Source organism: Mus caroli, chromosome 15, assembly GCF_900094665.2.
Source record: "Mus caroli chromosome 15, CAROLI_EIJ_v1.1, whole genome shotgun sequence".
Lineage (NCBI taxonomy): Eukaryota > Metazoa > Chordata > Mammalia > Rodentia > Muridae > Mus > Mus caroli.
In genome coordinates, this window is record NC_034584.1 from 88,977,942 (window position 1) to 88,998,038 (window position 20,097).

Below are 20,097 nucleotides of genomic sequence, written 5' to 3' on the forward strand. Positions count from 1 at the left end.
CTGACTGGTGAAGCTAGTCCTCAGCCTCTGACTGACTGGTGAAGCTAGTCCTCAGCCTCTGACTGGGTATTTGTCAGAGTGCTCATTCTGGCCCCAAGATAGAGAGTCATCCTCTCTCGGTCCATCCGGGCCACAGACAGCTTGAACATCATGCTCAGTGGCAGAGCTTTGCTATCCATAACCTTGTTGCTAGGATACACATCAGTTTCTCAAACTGTATGGATTTGAAACAAAAGGTGGGGAAACTGGCAGCATCTCTCCCTAGGTGCAACTGGCATCGGGACTCTGTGAGGAAAAAACCATCACTGTGGCTCCCATGCTCGCTTCTGGCAGGGACGCATTTCCCAAGATGCTCTTGGCATGTTTTCTTTGTCCCTATTTGTATGTTACCTTGCTGTAGGAAAATGCACTACAAAGTGTATCACACTTTCACAACTGGGAAAGTATTTAGTTCATACTTCAAAACTTAATGAAACATCACATGGGGTTTTGAATTCAGCAACGGGAGAATTTATTCTATAAACTAACATCTGTGACATCTGGGAAACATATAATGGTTACTAGAAGTTATCATGACTGGCAGGCAGTCACTGGGTCAGGGTTCAACCTTAAAAGAATAGAATTTACCGTGATTCTCTTTTACTTGGGACTGATTCTATGGTACCCCCTAGTCTGGCAGCCACACATGACTGTACCTCAAGTACAAGTCTGGAGAAGTCAGGCTACAGCTTGAGAGCTAGAAGATGGGTTTAAGATTGAGGGGAAAATATTTAGAATCTCACAGGAGGATGAGGGAAGCAAAGAGCATTAGCTAGAGTGTTGGAGTATGAGGCGAGGAGACGTTTTGAAGGCTGAGGAGCAATGTTCAAAATGTGGGCCTGGCTGAGACACAAAGGAATGAAACTCAAAACTTAACATCCAAGGCCTCAGAGGAGTGTGAGGATGGGTAAAATACTATCTCAACCTTATCAAATTCACCCTCGATCTAAAATAATATCAGAAAAGATCCACCTAACAGGCAAAGAGCCAAGCTCCCACACGTGTGAGGTGATTGGCCATTACCTGACTGCCTGCTAGAACAAAGGATCTTCAGTGGATTCCAATAGTTGACAGCAATGCAACATAATCCACATAAAACCCTATATATTGTAACACTAACAGATTATCAAATGAAAGAACAGGTCGGGCCTAGTGAAGAGAAAAGTAGGTGGACAGTGACTCAGAAGTAAGTCTCAGATGAAGACTAAACATACCACAGACACCTTCAAAGATGTGCTTTAAAAGGTGACCAGAATCAACAAAGAAGCCCTGCATGGCGGTGCACACCTTTAATCTCAGCACTTGGGAGAAAGAGGTAGGTGGATCACCACAATTTTGTGGAAATTCAGGAATGAAAGGAGTGAAGTCTGAAGTGAAGAATTCACTATTGGATTGAACAGGTTAGAGATGGCATGAACCAGTAACTGAAGAGAGCACAGTAGAAATGATCCATCTATAAAACAGAAAGACTGCATCCAAACAGAGCTTTACCTCAGGGCTGTGGAGCAATCTGAGTAGAATGTAACTGGAATCCTCGAGGACTAGGAAGGAGGAACAGGAATCTCAAAATCTCAACTTGCGTGTGTGGGTGCACACACACATGCACACACAAACACGCACACACACGTGCACACACACACATGTGCACATACACATGCACACACACACGCACACATACACACACACAAACATATACACACATACACACACACACATACACACATGCACACACACACACACACACACACATCCCTAAAAATATCGTAAGCAAACTGCTATAAACCAAAGATAGAGTGTTATGGAGACAAGAGGCAGGAGACAGACACATTAACTACAAAAGAACAAAAGTTCAAATGATGGCTCAATCAGAAATGATAGAAACACAAAAACAATGAACACACCTTGCAAAGGGCTAGAACAATCTGTCAGATTGAACTTTATGTCCACTAACACATCTTTCAGAAATATTTTCAGATAAATGCAACTTGAGACAGTTTTCTTTCTATAGGCCTACAGTACAGACTTTCCTCTAAGGACAATATACAAGAGACAAAAGGGGTTCTTTAGGCTATGGCAGAGTGACAGAATGGAGACAGGTGTTGACTGCCCCATGTAAGAAGAGATAAGGAGCAAGAGAAATGGTAAGTATCTGAACAAATATAAAAATATTGTTTTATTCCTCTACTTTTCTTAAAAATATGGATGATTAGATAAAAACAAGGCCATGGAATTATGAGTAGAGTGTTAACAGGCATACTGTATATGATCAGTGTGTACAGACAGGCTTATGATAAGTTATATGCTTACAACACTCATATTTTAATGACTAGTATGATGCTAAGTCATGCAATACACTGATATACATTAAAGCCTCTAGAAAAACAGACACTATTAATTGTAGCTTAAGATAAAGGAGAAATGTTCTTATTGCATCATTGGTCGGTGTGTGTGGGGGGCGCACTTGTACCATGGTGTGCACATACTGGCCAGAGGACATCTTGTAATAAGGGGCTCTGTTTTCACTGTGGGTCCCAGGAATACATCAGACTTGGTGGCAAGTGCCTTTATATATTAAGACATCTTGCTGCCCCCTGCCCAAATTAAGATATAATTTAAAAGATTAATAAAATGAAAGGCAGGAATGAACCAACAGGAATATAAGTAGTAAATGAATCAATGACAAAAATAATCATTTCCCATTACTGTCAAAAATGGCTTGAATGTACAGGGACTAAAGACCCATTGTCTTTATTGATTAAAAATTTACTTTGAATTTTAAACCAGGGGTTAGGATATAGTGCAATGTATTTGATCTCTAGAACTATAAAATATATGTGTATATATCATCTATCCATCATCTATAAATCATATCCATATCTATTATATCTATCATCAATCATATCTACTATCATCTATTATCTATCAATCATATCTATTATCTATCTTCTATATATCTACCCTGCCTGTCTGTCTGTCTGTCTATAATTTGTAGTTTTAGAAACAAAGCTACACTTTGGACCTCAGGGTGGTCTCAAGACACACTCCTCCTCTTAGCTTCCTGACTGCTGATATCATACTTTGTGACTGCCAATATCAGACAAAATTAACTTCAAGTCAACAATGAATATCCACAAGGGTAACTGGTTGATTAGACAGAAGTCATAAAAGCACATGTAGTCTGTGATTCGGTCCATGATGAAACATGAAAAAATTATGAACAAATATAATTAAGATTGACAACAGGAAATAGATACTACTTGAAAGTGGACACAAAGGTAGCATTGGGTATGTTATACGTTCTGTTTTTTCAAACTCACAAAATTATGTGCCTGACTATGGACTTCATCAGAATATATATTTTCTTAAAAAGCATTGAAATAAAAGAGGCTCACTGATGTCCCGCCCACCAGCAGTAGTAACCATATATCATTTGGAACTACTATGACAAAGAGCTGTTGTGTTACTGCACAGCACAGTGGTCTTCCTTGGGGCCTTGCTGCTCCTCTGCCGTGGTTATGGTTATCAGCACTGTTGTCACCTCCATACTGAACTCAATGCTGAGATCAACCCTACTGTGTGCAGAGCTGGTTTGTATTGTAGATTGTATCTTTGCTCATGGACATCAACAATGCACAAGGATAATAACTCGGGCACATTTCTGTCAGCCTTGGAAATTATTATGGAAAGAATGACTTATGAGAGTTTACATTTAAATTATTTAAACATTGAATGATTTCTTGTCTTATGTTAATAGAGAGAACTCTACTCTTTCTGATTTATTTGTGGGGCAATAAATGTTTTCTTATTAGTGTGCATATATTTCTAATCTATCAAAAATTCAAATACACACAGCACTGTAACAAAGTCCATCCATCGTGAGACTTCTAAAAATCTGAGTGTCTGTGGGATTTTCTTTCTGTCTGTCAAATGCTAATGTAGAGGCTCACTTTCACTCTTTCAAGTTCTAAGTTTCTATTTGATGAAGGTAACCTTTAGAAAGTCAGAAGCTTCAGTCTTAAGACCAGCCCTCAGTTGTTTAGCCTCCTTAAGCACCTAGTTACAGGGCCCTGCTTCCCAACCCGGTGAAGATTTGCTCAAGCAAGAGAGTCTTCACCTACTCAGCTCGGTCCATCGCTTAAGGCTCTGGAATCTCTGACTCTCTGGAATCATAAAACTTGTAGCCTGTGAGATTTAGGAAAAGATAGTCCACTTCACTTCCAATTTCCGTGGTTAGCTTCTGAGTAGAGGTTGCCTCTTGGATCTTTAGAAAATTAAATCTGATCACAATCCAGGAAGACAAAAGAAGAGAGGCGAGGCGGTTCTGTGGGTGAGGGTTATCACTGTGCAACCATGAGCACCTGAGTTCAAGTACCCATCAGCACATAAGGAGCAGGGCTTGGCCACATGCGCCTATACTCAGGATGCTGTGTGTGGCAAGGTAGAGACAGGAGGATTCTGGGGCCTGCTGTCCACCAGCCTAGCTCCAGGTTCAGTTAGGACCTTGTCTCAAGAGAACAAGCAGAATTCTTGGGGTCCTCCTTTAGCCTCTGGTCTTATGCATGGGCACAGGCATGCACACCTGCATGCGTCTGCATGTACCACACGCATGTGCATATAACACATACACAACATTCTTAAAAGTCAAGAGGGAATATATCAATGCTCCCCTCAGGTTATTTCTCCTGCCCAGATCTATCTTCCTAAGGGGATACTGGTTTACAAGCTGTCCAGGCTCTTGCCTCTGTACAGCCTTCCTGTCTCCACCACAGTTTGAGCAGTGCTCTTATTTCTGGCATGGTTGTATTAATGTCATTCTACAGCACAACAACCAACATTTATTGCTTACATTCTCTGAAAGTGCTGAGCAACCTACGAATTTTTTTTTCTGTGTGAATCTTCTCGATTAATTCTTAACAGCAACCCTTCACTAGTGTAGTTCAAGCAGTCACTGCCAGAGTTAGGTGTTTCTATTTTTACAGGAGCTGGATCCAGAAGAAGGCAGGTCCCCCCAGTCACATATCAACATCACTCCCAGGTAGTCTGACATTTCGGATTGTAGGGCAGCTTAGTCCCACACCACATTCTGTAGTGGCAGAAATGCTCTCTGCATGTGTTGAGCTTGTGACTGAACTAGCTGAGTACTTGTCTAGCATGAAGCTGGGATTTGCGTCCAACACTACAGAGACCAGGGGTGGTGGTGCTCGGCAGTCAGTGACGGGGAGAGACAGAAGAACCAGAAGTTTAAGCCCATTCTCTCTGTTACAAATCAAGTTTGATAACAGCTTGAGATATGAGAGACCCTGCTTCCAAGGAAAGGATATCGTCCACATATGTCATCTAATATGGCGGTCAGCAGCCACAGGGGGCTGCTGAACAGTGAAAGAATGGCTAGTGTAATGAGGGTCTGTATTGTAAAGTATTTAATTCAATTAAAGGTCCAACAATGTAACTCGAGACGGACAATAAGTTATGACACATGCATTTCCAGGAATGACTGACTGTGTCTACAGGCCACACCCCTGGGATAAACACAAGCCCCACATTGTTTTCAAGCCATTATATAATACAAGTGGATATCTTGGATAAATTTGGTAAAACTGAACACAAACTTATAATGCACATTTACTAGTAAGGGAGGTGGCATCACACAGTAATTTCTAAGAATCAGTACTTATCAAAGAAAATAGGAATTCAGCCTTAAAACACATCTTCTGGAAGACACGCTTACCGAGAGTCAGGGCACTGTCGTGTCAGGAAATGTCGTCTACACGGCACTGGGTGTCAGGAAAGAACCCTTAAAAGCATGGCTGTTTCCTGAAGAGCTCTACTTGATGTGACCTTTATCCCACTACCCGTTTGATATTTTTGTTGTCGATGTGCAGAACAGCAACGGAACAACTCAAAGGACTCGTAAGAGGATTCATTATGATTTGGTAGGTAGATGCCAAAACAAAACAAAACAAAACAAAAATCTGTTGGACACCAGTGCTATAATGTTGACATGTGAATGGTTGAATATACTCCGATCAAACACGAAGCCACACAGCGTACACATTATTAGTAACTTGCATTAGAAACATTCTTCAAATATGCTGGTGCACATGCAGAAAACGGGCAAACGTTCACTCAAAATCACGACTGACAAATTGCTTTCAGTGAGCGGACTAGGGATGTGGCTTTACAGAAGGTATAGTGGACGTCTCAAAGCTTCAGGTGTTTTGGGTTTCTTTGTCCTGTTACATCAAGCCCTCCTGGTGAGAAATTATAGTAAGAGAAGATGAAGTGACGTGCTCTGTGGATAACAAAGGAAAGGCTCACTGAAGACCCAGAGCAGACAATGGTGAGCAGTGCTGAGCAGAATCTGACATCTCCCTCTGATCTTTTAAATGTCGGTAAGTCTTTAATACTGTTGCTTTTGTTTTAATGCTCATCTCCAAATTATGTCTAGGAAGCACAAAGTGACATCACTAGGTTCTATTTTGTAGGGATATTAATCAAGACACTCTTGAACCTCGTCACGGAGAGCCCACGTGGTCTCCTTTGTATATATTGAAGGCAGTTACTCAGGTAAATGGCACTAATGCTGTTTTCCTAGGAGAGTAAAGTGTAAAATCTTTGTAATGATTTTTACCAACTGTAGGAATAAAATATGATAAGCATCAGACCCTAAATTCTATTTTGGAGGGATATTAATCCAGCCACTCCTGAGTCTCGTCACAGTAAGTCAGTCCGTGCTGCCTACTTTGTATATATGGCAGGCAGTTACTGGAATAAGCGGCAAAGTGCTGTTTTCTCATGAGAATAAAGTGTAAAATCTTTATAATGATTTTACCAACTGTAGGAATAAAATATAATAAGCATCAGACCCCAAGCTCTTCAATTTCGTGTAACTGACCACGACAGCCACGAAACAACGCCCATTTTGGCCAGATTGATTTTCACTTTAGAAAATGCAATGTATCTACTTTGTCAATATATTTTATGGAACTCATAAAAAGAACTAGATAAAAATCAATGGGATAATATTGTTTTCCATTATAAAAAGAGTGATGAAGCCGGCATGGCTCGCTACATAGGCTGTTACTGCGCATGCTGGCGGCAGCGCTCACTCACGCTCCCTTACCCGGAAGACCTATCTCGCATTTCCCAGGCAGTCAGCGTGGTGCTAATAAAGCTGACCGTCCTTCCACCTCTGCTTTCAGGACACACACACAAGCTGCGACAAGCTTCCTGTGTCACCCATGTGTAGCAGCATCTCTACGGCATGGGCGCACCTGGCAGGGCGCTCACTCCTGCACCCGAGAGCCTTACCTTGCACTGGCAGAGGGTACACTCCGTGCCGTGCTTGATCCAGGAAGACCCTGTGAAGCGAACCACGTTCATCTCGTCCAGGCAGGTTTTGGTGATGTCATTGCGGATGGTGTCGGCCTGACAAGGATCGGTGACACAGCGTGGGCAGCACTCGTTCTCAGGGAGGACGCTAAATTCACACTCTACCTCTGGGCAAGCCAGGGGCCAGCAGTCAACTTCTCCTTGCTGTGAGGGAAAGAGGTGACAGGAATGAACCAGAGAGAAGAGAGGCAAAGAGGAAGGACAGGATTGTGATTTTCATATTTAGAGCTTCAAAGCCCACACATATTCAGAGAATCTATAGAAGCCACAGCGGATGATGGCATCTCTTTTACGATGGACGGTTAAGCAGTCTCTGAGTACTAAATAACCATTGCATGGGAAAACAAGAAACAACCATTTTCCCGAAGAGTCCAACAAGAACAACTCCATCTCCTTTAGGACAAAGGGGAAAAGCGAATGAGGTTTAAATGAAGTGTCTGGCCCTTGGGTAGCCTTGATTTCCCCCTCTAGCTTATTTATTAATCTCAAAAGAAAAAAAACAAGGTTTATCCCTTTACACCCCCTATAAATACAAATAGAATCTGGCAGTTTCCTTTCTAAATTATACATTTTTCTGTGGAAGGGCTTTGAACACACCACCCTAACAAGACAGCATAATATAAGACAACACAAAATTTGATTTCCCACTCTTTGATTTCACATGGGAAACTGAGTTGGACTTTAAAAAAAAAACAACAGTTCCAACCTGTTGGCTATTTTCTTCTTAGTTTTAAATCCCAAGGTTTCAGGGATAAAAGCAGCCTTTGGGCACAGAAACCGACCTTGTTCTCACGGTTGATTTCTGGGTTGAAAGGACAAAGAGGCAGTAATGCAAAAGCAGGGTTCCTAAAAATATCTGCACATAAACAGGAAGGGGCCTGGCCATGACTTCTAATGTGTCTATCTTGTGACACTTTTCTACCACACAGACACATGCAGCATATGTCCCTTTTAATTTACACAAGCAGGAACGAGCAAGGATTGTAGTCAATTGGAAAAAGTTGGCTTTTTTTTGGGGGGGGGCGTCTCTATCTAATCTTTTCTTCTTTACTCGTCGTTTCTGGGAAAAGTTTCACAAACACGGACAAACATCCAATTATAATATGTATTTATTATGCGCTCATGGCGCGTGGGACCGTAGAACACAGGAACCATGCAGCAGTGCAGATGGGAACAGTCATTAGCATGGAGGAGTGTTTTCTTTTCTATTTACCATTTTACAACGTGCATGGGTAGATGTGTGTATGCATGTATGTTTGTTTTGCATGTATGTGAATGTGCATGCACACAGATGACCATTCCTGTAGAGGCCTGAGCTCCATGGCACGGACTATCCTCACCTGACCTTACTCACAGGGACAGAGTCTTTCAGATCCAGACTCAGCAGGACCTGCTCTCTCTGGCAAGCTTGCTGTGGGATCCTCTGCCGCTCTGCCCCTCTGCCCCTCTGCCCCTCTGCCCCTCTGCCCCTCTGCCCCTCTGCCCCTCTGCCCCTCTGCCCCTCTGCCCCTCTGCCTCTGCCTGCTGCTGCTGGAATGACTGGAGGCCCCCATGCCCACCTGGCGTTTACCTGGGACCTGGGCATCTGAACTATGTTCCTCACACATGCAGAGTAAGCACTTTAACCATGAGACTAATTCCCCGGTCCCAATATGTTATCTTTGTTTTGTTTTAAGTGTGAGGAATTAATAGGGATTGGTTAACAGATTTTCTTGGGGAAAGACTGATTTTTTTTTTCCCATGAATACATAGTTCACAATTATCTTTAAGCATAGGATGGATGGAATAAAGGCACAGGAGGCTTTTCTTAGCTCAGGCTAAAGGAGTACTTCAAGGGGTCTCACTCTCAGAGAAGGCGTACAGAATGTCGGCCACTCCAGCACTCCAGAGCAGGGGTTCTTAACCTTCCTAATGTTATGGTCCTTTAATACAGTTCCTCATGTTGTGGTGACCACCAATCATAAAATTAATCCATTGCTACTTCATAACTGTAATTTTGTCACTGTTATGAATCATAATGTAAGTATTTGATATGCAGGATATCTGATATGTAACTCTATAAATGAGTTGTTTAACCTCCATGGGGGTCGCGACCCACAGGTTGAGAACCACGGCTCCAGAGCATGCCTTTGGGTTTCTCTCTCCATCATCCTATCCAGGCTCTGTGCTTGTAACTGTCAGCATTCTAGCCAGCTGCTTGCTGCTGGCGGGTGGAAGGGGGTGCTTTCCTGTTTAACTTACCAAGCAGCGGCACTGACGGCAATCCTGGACCCAGGTGTCGCCGCTATTGTACACGGTTTCCCCGTTTTGATGCAGACACCGACTGCTCAGCCTTGGGTCACACTCAGGGCAGCAGGAAAGGTCAACTGTGGGGTTTTCACAGTCGCAGACCATCCGTCGACACATGACAAATCCAGTCTGTGTTAAAAGGGGAGCAGCGTGTCACCATGACCCTCGATTTCTCAGAGTGTGTGTGTATGTATATACATATATATTGAACTTGAATATACATATAAGTATATATAAATATAATATTCATATATATGACTATTATACAGCAATGTGGTTACTAACAGCATTTTGTTTTATGGTGTATTAAAGCAAGATGTGTCATTATAGTGCTTTATAGCTAGTTAATAAATCTCACAAATGGCCAAATTTCTGTAATAATTAGGCCTTATGATTTTGGAAAAATATCAATTTCATTCATAGTTGTTGACTGTTTTGTACATAGACTATTTATTTGGCTGTAATTTAAGAACCCATCATTAACTAAGTTAACACAAAAGAACATGCGCCTACTATAACATTTATCCAGAGAGAGATTTTCCACTCTTGGGTGAAGGCTTATCTATTCCGATTTATTTATTCTTTCATTCTCATATAATATTATGACTAAGAAAAAAATTAACATAGTAATAAAATGTTATTAATGTAGATAAATACATGGTGATAAATGGTATAATGGAATATTGTTCAGTAACAAAAAGTAAAATTGATACATGTAATAATACAAATGATTTTGGAGCAATATATTGGGCAGCAAGCAGTTAGGCATGAAGACCATGCCCTGAGGGCTCCACTTATGTAAGGCTCTAGAAAATAAGAATTTAATTCTAGTTATTATTTAACTGGAAGCAGAATTGGCCTGGCTCTGGTATGGGGGAGGGGGAAAGGGAGGAAGAGGGGGCTATCTAGGAAGGACATGAGTGACTTTTCAGTTCATGAAAATGTTCAGTTATAGTGACTGTGGTTGTGGCTACAGGGTTGTGCGCATTTGCCAACCCTTGTTAATCTACACACTTAAGGCGTATGAGCACCACAACCCCACGATCCGAGGAAGCTGGTTTGTTTCTACCCACCTGGCAGGAACACACGGAGCACCTGTCGTTTTCCAGCACCCAGATCTGGCCGGTGTGCTTCACTTTCCCCTCGTGCACGCAGTCCCCCGTGCAGTTCTTCCCATGGGGACACCGGCAATCGTATCCCCCGTCCAAGTTGAAGCAAATGGTGTCGTTGGCGCAGCTGTGCCTCCCAGTCCCGCATTCATCAATATCTATGGCCAAGAGAAGCAGCACGGTATGACCCAGGATATTCTTGGCTTTGAGCAGTGGACAATCAGGCAGGCTGTCCTTTGCATCTACCCTGGTGTGCTTTCCCTTTAACTGATGGCTAAAGCACTGGATCATGTGGGGAGTTCGTGGGAAAGCATTATACAATTTTGACTTTAAGAAAAGATAACCTTGTCCAGAATTTTAACTTTCATATTTGTCTAAATAACATTGGAATTTGAGAAACCTTAATCTCTCTGGACATACAACTGTAATTCAATTTATTAAATAAAAGAGCTTGGTGGTGGAAATTCCACAAGTGTTCTGATGTCTTACTCGGGGTATTACTCCCAGTGTCACACTGGTATTTACAGAGCATCCCTTTTGAGCTGGAGAAATGTTGGGTCGGGTCGGGGGGAGCTGAGGCACTTTATTTCAAACCCTAGTCTCAAGGCCACCTCCACACAATGCAGTCCCTGCATTTTGTCCTAGTACTGACGTCCTTCTCTCAAGGTCTAGGTTTGCTCGCAATGCCCTTGACCCTTTCTACATAGCAAGGAGGGAAGAGACAGCCCTCAATTACCATCTCTCCCAAGGATGCCATTCCTTTTTAACTTTCCTTTCAGATTAGCCTTTCAGCCCTGGCCTGACTCAGTTGGCAGCTGCCCATTCTTCACCCGACCTCACCTATTTGGTGGCTGTAGTAGCCTAAAGCATTTTCATACAGATGAAAAGCAAACATATCTTGACCCAGAGATCAGGACTATAAGGAGAGATGTGGTTTGTTCTATTTACCCCATAATTTAAAGGTTACAAGCCAAAATACATTTCAGAGAGATGATATGAGTGGCAGTAAAGTGGTTATTTCCCATTTCATCTGCTTCTCCTAAGGAAAGGTCAAGAAAGAAGTCACTGCAACAGGAGCTGGTTAGGGAGGAACAGTTTAGGGGGGCAGGAAGCTGTCAAGGAAGACCAGTTAGAGAGGAGCAGGTTACAGAGCGGTAGGTTAGAGAGGACCAGGTTAGGGAGGAGCTAGTTAGAGAGGGACCAGGTTAGAGAGGATCAGGTTCCAGGAGGACCAGGTTCCAGGAGGACCAGTTTAGGGAAGACCAGGTTAGAGGAGATCAGGCTAGAGAGAAGGTGGAACTTGCAGCTTGTTAACTGGGAAATGTGTACTAATTTTTCTTGAAAAAATTTCAAGACAGAGTTGAGTAAATATTTTTTTCTTTTGATTGGTGTCTTGATTTCAGTGCTAACTGGAAACTTGGGCGGGTTGACTCAATCTTGACTACATTTAAATTCTATATGAAATTAAGCCCCATGTCTTTTTCTCTCTATTTGCCTTCATTTTTTTAAAAAATCATTCCCTCTCCTTAAGAGTTCTAGATTGGGACAACGACTGCTAGTGTGATGACCATAGTGAGATTTCTCCTACCTCCATTTGTTAAGGGCAGTGTTTTGTGGTAAGGGCTAAAATTAGAAGAGAAGTCAACATTCACATATGCTTTAAAAATTAAGTAAATATACTTACACATATTTTAGAGTAGGTAAAGTTTTGTCTTTGAGAAGAAAATGAAATTTTAAAACTTAGTTCTACAGTGGTTTTTTCCATAATAATAATAATAATAATAATAATAATAATAATAGGATATATTTGCTTGTTGCACTTCATGTCTAATTAACGTTCTTAGAGTTGTGGTTATAGTCTGCATTAGCCATGGTAATTTCAACTATTTGACTGTGACACCTCTAACTACATAAGGCCCTTTGACATCCTCTGTAAGATGCTGAGAAGGCAGTGGCTGCCTCTCTCTCATCCTGTTGGATGTCAGAATGAAACCACCACGGTTAGATACCACATCCCCTACAGGCTGTGACAAGTTCATTTTTGCAAAAGACTAGGAGATGTTCGGGAATGGAAGAGTGCGTATTTTATGAAAAACACTTCTTTTTTTTCATTTTTTATTCAATATTTTCTTTATATACATTTCAAATGCTATCCTGAAAGTTCCCTATACCCTCCCCCTGCTCTGCTCCCCTACCCACCCACTCCCACTTCTTGGCCCTGGCATTCCCCTGCACTGGGGCATATAAAGTTTGCAATACCAAGAGGCCTCTCCTCCCAGTGATGGCCGACTAGGCCATCTTCTGCTACATATGCAGCTAGAGACACGAGCTCCGGGGCTACTTGTTAGTTCATATTGTTGTTCCACCTATAGGGTTGCTGACCCCTTTAGCTCCTTGGGTGCTTTCTCTAGCTTCTCCATTGGGGACCCTGTCTTCTATCTTATAGATGACTGTGAGCATCCACTTCTGTATTTGCTAAGCACTGACATAGCCTCATACGAGACAGCTATAACAGGGTCCCTTCAGGAAAATCTTTCTGGCATATGCAATAGTGTCTGGGTTTGGTGGCTGATTATGGGATGGAGCACCCTCATGGCTACAGTTTGTGTTTACTTAATTGCTTCACCCCCAAAAGGGAGGCGGTGCGCCGGGTGGACTACTTATAACCTCCTTCTATGAGCGGGTTCAGGTACGTTTGGGCCTTTTTTACAAGTTATCTAAACCGGGCTTGTAATCACCAACTCATTTGTGGGATTGAACTTGGAACTCTGTTTATATGGGAGAAAGTTGGCTCATAAAAATTCAAGTATCACAAATATTAGTAACTCTCTAGTGAGTTGCTATTAAGTAAAGAATATTGCTAAGCCCACTGGTCACATCTCAGTCTCATTCTATTCTATCTGCAGCAGCATTTGGTCCTGCTCATGCTTATAGGAGTGATCTCACTCCCTCTCCTGGATACCCTTTATGCTCAGCAAGTGTATTGAGGGTGATATTCAACCACCCAAAAAAGGAGATAAAGTGTTTGTAAGCAGTAATATGTTTGAAGGTGTACGGCGTAGAGGTAGGGGGGAGCAGGTGCGTTGATGAGAATGGAGGGTCCAGTGTGAGGGCAGGAGAAGCAGCCATATAGCTGGAGAGCCAAGCTCAGGCTGAGAAAGGAGAAGGTTTGGAATCTGCCTTTACAAAGGCAATAAAATGTTATTTTAAGTAAATTCATACTTTCATTTTTAGAAAGATTTCTGTGCCTTCATTTTGGAAAATGGCTTTAAGTGGATTAGAGTTTGAAGCCAAGAGATCAGTGAGTTGTCTGGTTCAGGAATCCAGACAAGGAGCACAGTCGATGCAGACTTGTGAGACTGTGGCTGTGTGAGGTCCTGAGTTCTTTCCATGGGGAGCTCATTTGGTCCTTATGCCAGTGGGTGAAGTGACAAAGAAGCCCTAGGTTTATAGACCAGGAGACTGAGGTCTGAAGAGTTGTAAAACTTTCCCGAGGCCCTTGTTGAGATGGTACAGATGTCTGGATGGAAACCAGGCAGTCAGGACCCAGGTTTGACTCTTCAGCACAAGGCTACTCTAGGGAATGCACAGCAAGAGGTACCAAAGGACCAACACAAATGGGTTTCTGTTTTTAAGTTTAGGGAGAGGACAGATCAAGTCTGTCCCAGTCTTATAAAATGTGGTTGCTGCTATACTGAAAGAAGAATGTTACATCACTGGGGAATGGAAGAGGGGCCAGGGAGGATGCTGAGTCTATACTCTGTTAGGGATCTGCTGTTGGATTTCCTCTGGGCTTCTGCATGAAGATGCCTAGTGTTGGATACATAGGTCTGGCACTGATGAGATAGAACTGGACCAAGATGTGGACTTGGTTCAGATGTGCGCTTTTACTATTTACCCTTTCACAAACAGTGCATCGGACTCACATCCAGATTTCATAGCAGACACTGAAAGTTACTTCCTTGGATCACCCACCCCTTTTACATCAATAATTTCACTGTGCTTAACACAGTCCTGGAACTAATTCAAAGCAGTCTAAGAAGGTTTCCTTAATTCAGAAGGGGGAGGAGTTTCAGTCTCTCTCTCTCTCCTCTCTCTCTCTCTCTCTCTCTCTCTCTCCCTCTCTCTTCCTCCATCCCTCTGTCCCTCCCTCTTTCCCTCCCCATCTCTCTCCCTCCCTTTCTCCTCTGCATAATACATCGTTTATGTTATGTCTAAGAGTTTTCCCAACACTTTCCACCCTGTTTCATGGACTCTTCTGTTAAGAACTTACAGCATCCTCTCTCCTGATACACCTACCGCTGGAACCAGTGCAGCTGTCCATATGTTCAATATTTATGTGGTGGGTTGAACTAGATGCACTTAGTTTGTGTGTTCTTATTAAATAAATAATGTGTGATATTTGGCTTGAACATGATACTTCAAGCTTCACCGAACCACCAAATTTGGATATTATTTAGAAGTTAAAAAAAGACATAACTATGGGCAAATAAGCATTAAATATATAATTTTATAGAACACTACTGGATTGTGTTCCCATTTCTCAAAACTTCAGGTATAGGAGAAATGCTGGCACAGAGCAGGAAAGTGGCATTCCAGTTGTCATCTGGGAAGACAGTCTGAACTGCTAGGACGGACAGGAAGAACTGCAAGGGATTGACATTTCTATCTATGCAGCTTGTGAACATACGCGATGGAGCAGCAGCAAGCGCAATGCTCTGGCTTCTCCAGTTTGAAATGCCCCCCACCCCAACAATAGAAAAGTGGCTCTTTCACTGATCTAACCATATTCTTAAAGCTGGATCTCTCTACATACTAATATTACAATTCTGCAAATCACTCTAATTGCAGGAAATGGGCATCTGCAGGGACTTCTGGTCTGTTTCTTTTCTTTTCTCTTCTTTTCTTTTAAATGGAATCTTTCTTTTTTTAAATGTTAATTTTTATTAGACATTTTCTTCATTTACATTTTAAATGTTATCCCCTATTCCTAGTTTCCTCTCTGAAAGTCCCCTATACCCTCCCTGACGCCTTGCTTCCCAACCCACCCACTTCCACTTCCTGGCCCTGGCATTCCTCTGTACTGAGACATATGTTCATAGCTGAGACGGAAGGAAGGGCCATCCAGAGACTGCCCCACCTGGGGATCCAACACATAAACAACCACCAAACCCAGACACTATTGCACATGCCAGCAAGATTTTGCTGACAGGACTCTGATATAGCTATCTCTTGTGAGGCTATGCCAGTGTCTGGAAAACACATAAGTGGATGCTCACAGTCATCTATTGGATGGAACACAGGCCCCCCCCCCCCGAAATGAAGGAGCTAGAGAAAATATCCAAGGAGCTAAAGGGATCTGCAAACCTATAGGAGGAACAACAATATGAACTAACCAGTACCCCCCAGAGCTTATGTCGCTAGTTGCATATGTAGCAGAGAATGGCCTAGTCAGCTATCAATGGGAGGAGAGGCCTGTTTCTTAAACCTAGCAGGTTGGCTCTTTTAAAGCACTCCTCCAGATAGTGCTGACTTTGGAGTGAATTGTACAATCTTCTAAGAAATGCTACAGATTTTATTGATCAATATTAGTAGACATGGCTTCCAGAACAATGTTTCCAAAGGGAAAACTTTTCTATTTTGTGGGTTTTCCTTGAGAGGCATTTCTGCGTATCTGACAGGTTCCCTTACTATGCCATCTTCCATTTCTCATGCTTTATTTCAATGCATCATTGTCTTTTTACTTCCTGAAATTAAGAGTGCACTTGTTGGTTTTTTGTTTGAACAGTACGTCTATTTAATATGGTAAATATTTATGTATACTATAGTTCATACCCACGTTGAATTCTGATATAAATTATATGCCTAACATGCTTCAATTTAAAAGATTCCCTATCTCTCCTCAGTGTGGCTGTTTCTTTTTCTGCGGCTTGATACAATACCCTGACAGAAGTGGCTCCAGGGGGAAAGGGTTCATTTGGGTTTATGATCATCCACTGCGGCAGGGAACTCAGGAGCTGGAGCCTGACAGAACTGGGCACATTGTATCCACTGTCAGGAAGCAGAGAGCAATGAATGCTGGGTATAGCTAGGCCCCTCCCCCTCCCTTCTTTTTAATGAGACCATGATCTCAGCCCATGGAAATGGATCTACTCATACCACATCTCACTTCCCTCCTCAGTTGATTTAATCAAGGTAACCCTCCACAGGCACACCCAGAAGCTTGTTGCCCAGGTAGATTTAGATTATATCAAGTTGGCAACGCTACCATCTCGCTATCTACCCGTTTCCTATCTCACTCAATGTCACTGGGCAAATCAATATATAGTCGGTCTATATATTGCAGTGTGCCTGACATTGTCCCAGGACTGGCTGGTGATCTAGCAGCTGACAAACAAACCAAACCTAGGAGCTTGCATCCTAAGGTGTAGTCAGCAAACAGACAAACGGGCATAGACTATGACTCCAGCAGAATTGGTTATTTCTTTTAAGGAAAGTAAAGCAGGGCCATTGACCAGATTGTTGAAGGTGATTTCAAATGGAAAGTCTGGGAGACACATTTGTGATGATATCTGACTTAAATAAAACCCTGGGGCAAGGTGGGGAGCAGGCATTCCATGGAAAGCGAAGAGCTCTCACCAAGGAATTCCTCTGGTGTATTGTTAAAAATGTCCAGAAAGTTGAGAGTGTGCACCAGGTGGCCCCTTATCAACTATGTCATTGTCGGAGAGATAAAAGGCTCCAGAAATGCAAACAGAAGGGTGCCATTCTCTGACTTGAGTCTTTTAGGGATCATTCTGGGTGTTACACAGGTCTCAGGGAGTCAGGAGTGGAAGAGGGGAGGCCAGGCTGAAGATTGCAGTAACAGTCCAGATGAATGAGACTCTAGGCCACCTTGGTAACTGCAGGGATGATGGGAGTGTAATGAATGTATTTAAAAACCTGATACAGTAAAATTAGAAATGAGTTCATCTGCTGGATGCTCAACGCGAGGGATGTAAAAAAAAAAAAAGGACAGTTCTAAGACAATGGCCTGGAAACCTTGCTCCGGGACCTGTAAATCTTGGCTTAGATAAAGGGCTGGGATGTGGCCCCATTAGGTCTGAGATGCCATGAGAAATCCCAGCTGAGAAACCTCAGAGGCCACAAGATCTGTGAGTCCATGGCTAGGGAAGAGGGACATGCACGAGATGTTGCCTTGCTCATGGTGACTTCAGAGTGATACAAAAGTAGCTATGATAACACCTGGCTTGAAACTTGTGCTCTTGCATCTGTGAGACAGCACAGGGAATTTCTCTCCTGTTTAAATGAACAAGGTATGCAACGACAGCAGGCAAAATTAGACCAGGTTAGCCTTGAGGATCAGTAGAGATGATGGGAAGGAGCTACATCAAGGATGTATGTTCAGAGTGAATCTTCATCCTGAGTGTCAGGTCCAGAGAAATGGTGGTGCTTCTGACAATGTGCTAAATGACATATGGGCTGAGCCCGGGTAAATAGAAGGACTGCTGCCTAGAGTCAGAATTCCCCAGAAGCCTTGACAAGCAGGGTTCTGTTGGTCAGGATAAGCCATTACTTCCCTTATCCACGCCCACAGCCACACCTCCCATAGTGGGCATCTAGTTTCCTGCTACCCAAACAGATCACAGCCCCATGGCTGTGTCCCAGCTGTTTCCACTCCCATCCTCAGGTTCAACTCGATAAGCTGCTGTAACTTTACACACTAGTCTCAACCTGCATCCCATGAAACTGGCAAGGCTTTCCTCCCCTTTTTGCTGTTCTCTCTGACTCTCTGACCCCCCACCACTACCCCAGCCCACCCCACCACACCCAGCCCCACCAAGGGACAGCTGTGGCAGTTTGAGCCTCTATAAATCTTTTTTTCTACTCATGAGGTTGTCTGGTTTGATGGTCTCACTGTCCTCTCTCTCACACTGTTGTATGCTTATGTGAGGGTTCGTATGTGCTTGGACCAAGGAGTGCCCCTATTAGGAGGTATAGCCCTGTTGGAATAGGTGTGGCCCTTGTTGGAAGAAGTGTATTACTGTGGGGGTGGGCTTTAAGACCCTCATCTTAGGTGCTTGGAAACAAGTCTTCTCCTGAAGGCTTTTAGATGAAGATGTAGAGCTCTCAGCTCCTCCTGCACCATGCCTGCCTGGATACTGCCATGCTCCCGACTTGATGATAATGGACTGAACCTCTGAACCTGTAAGCCAGCCCCAATTTAATGTTGTCCTTTGTAAGAGTCTCCTTGGTCATGATGTCTGTTCATGGCAGTAAAACCCCCTATCTAAGACAGTTTGCATTATCTTTAGTTAGTTTATAATCATGCTTTTTGCATATTTTAAGGATTTTTTAAAAATTGTGTATGTGTGTTTGGGGGTAGTATGCACAGGTGACTGTATGTGCTCATGGAAGAAAGAGGCATTTAGTCCCCTGGTCTTGGGGGGTTAGAGGCAGTTATGAGCTGCCAAATATGGGTGTTCTACAAGAGCAGAAAAGGCTCTTTGCCACTGAGCCATCATTCCAGCTCTTTTTGCATAATCTTTAAAAAGTAAATTTTAATAAATCATTGTGGGATACACAAGATTTTATGGAGGGTGAAGAAAATAAAAGCTTAATCTGTTTATGATTGCAATCTGTGGTTCTTGACTTGGCAGAGGCTAGAAATCCTCACTGTGGGGAAATCCTAGCTGAAGACAAGCTCTGGGACTAGGTTAAGTGATTATTAACAAACACTAAGTTTCAGTCCTGGGTAAGACAACAACCTTCCCATCCTGCAAACATCTGAAATGGGTTCCCTCCTCCTATGCGAACCTTGGATGTACTTCCTGCTCCTATGTGACATCTGGAGCGCTCCCTTCTCCAGTCTAGGGATTCTTCTATTGCTGCCTGTAGTGTTCTAGAAGCCTGGGCCTACCACACAAATCTGTCTTACTTTTCTTGCATGAACCCTGTGTGTAACAAGTGTGGCACACACCTTCATATCTAGGTGTCGAGTACCTCGGCTGGGTTCTGGAAGGACTGTGCTGAGCTTTCAATACCAAAGCAGCAGCAGCATCTCTGGAGTTTGGCTTTGGTTTTTCTTCCTGGGCCATGAATTTTGATGGCACAGTTTTGTCATTTCCCTGGCACTCAGCTTGCTCTGCCTGGTTTGTAAAGCCACCTCTGGATAGGAGAACTCAGCAGTGCTGTTTGTCAGTCCACTGAAAATAACCCAAAACTAACAGCTAATTGCTGAGTGTAATTGGATTAAGTTTTCTGGTCC

General features: G+C 42.9%; 1 protein-coding gene across 5 annotated transcripts in view; it reads right to left on the bottom strand.

The window, feature by feature from the left end:
• Positions 1 to 20,097, bottom strand: part of Nell2 (neural EGFL like 2) — a 297,672-nt gene that overhangs the window by 2,760 nt on the left and 274,815 nt on the right. For all 5 annotated transcript variants that reach the window (XM_029469874.1, XM_029469878.1, XM_029469877.1 and 2 more), the window contains 3 exons: positions 10,794 to 10,987; positions 9,673 to 9,849; positions 7,351 to 7,575 (listed from right to left, as the gene is read on the bottom strand). In XM_029469874.1, the coding sequence (XP_029325734.1) occupies positions 7,351 to 7,575; positions 9,673 to 9,849; positions 10,794 to 10,987 (596 nt within the window). The remainder of the gene's footprint in view (positions 1 to 7,350; positions 7,576 to 9,672; positions 9,850 to 10,793; positions 10,988 to 20,097) is intronic.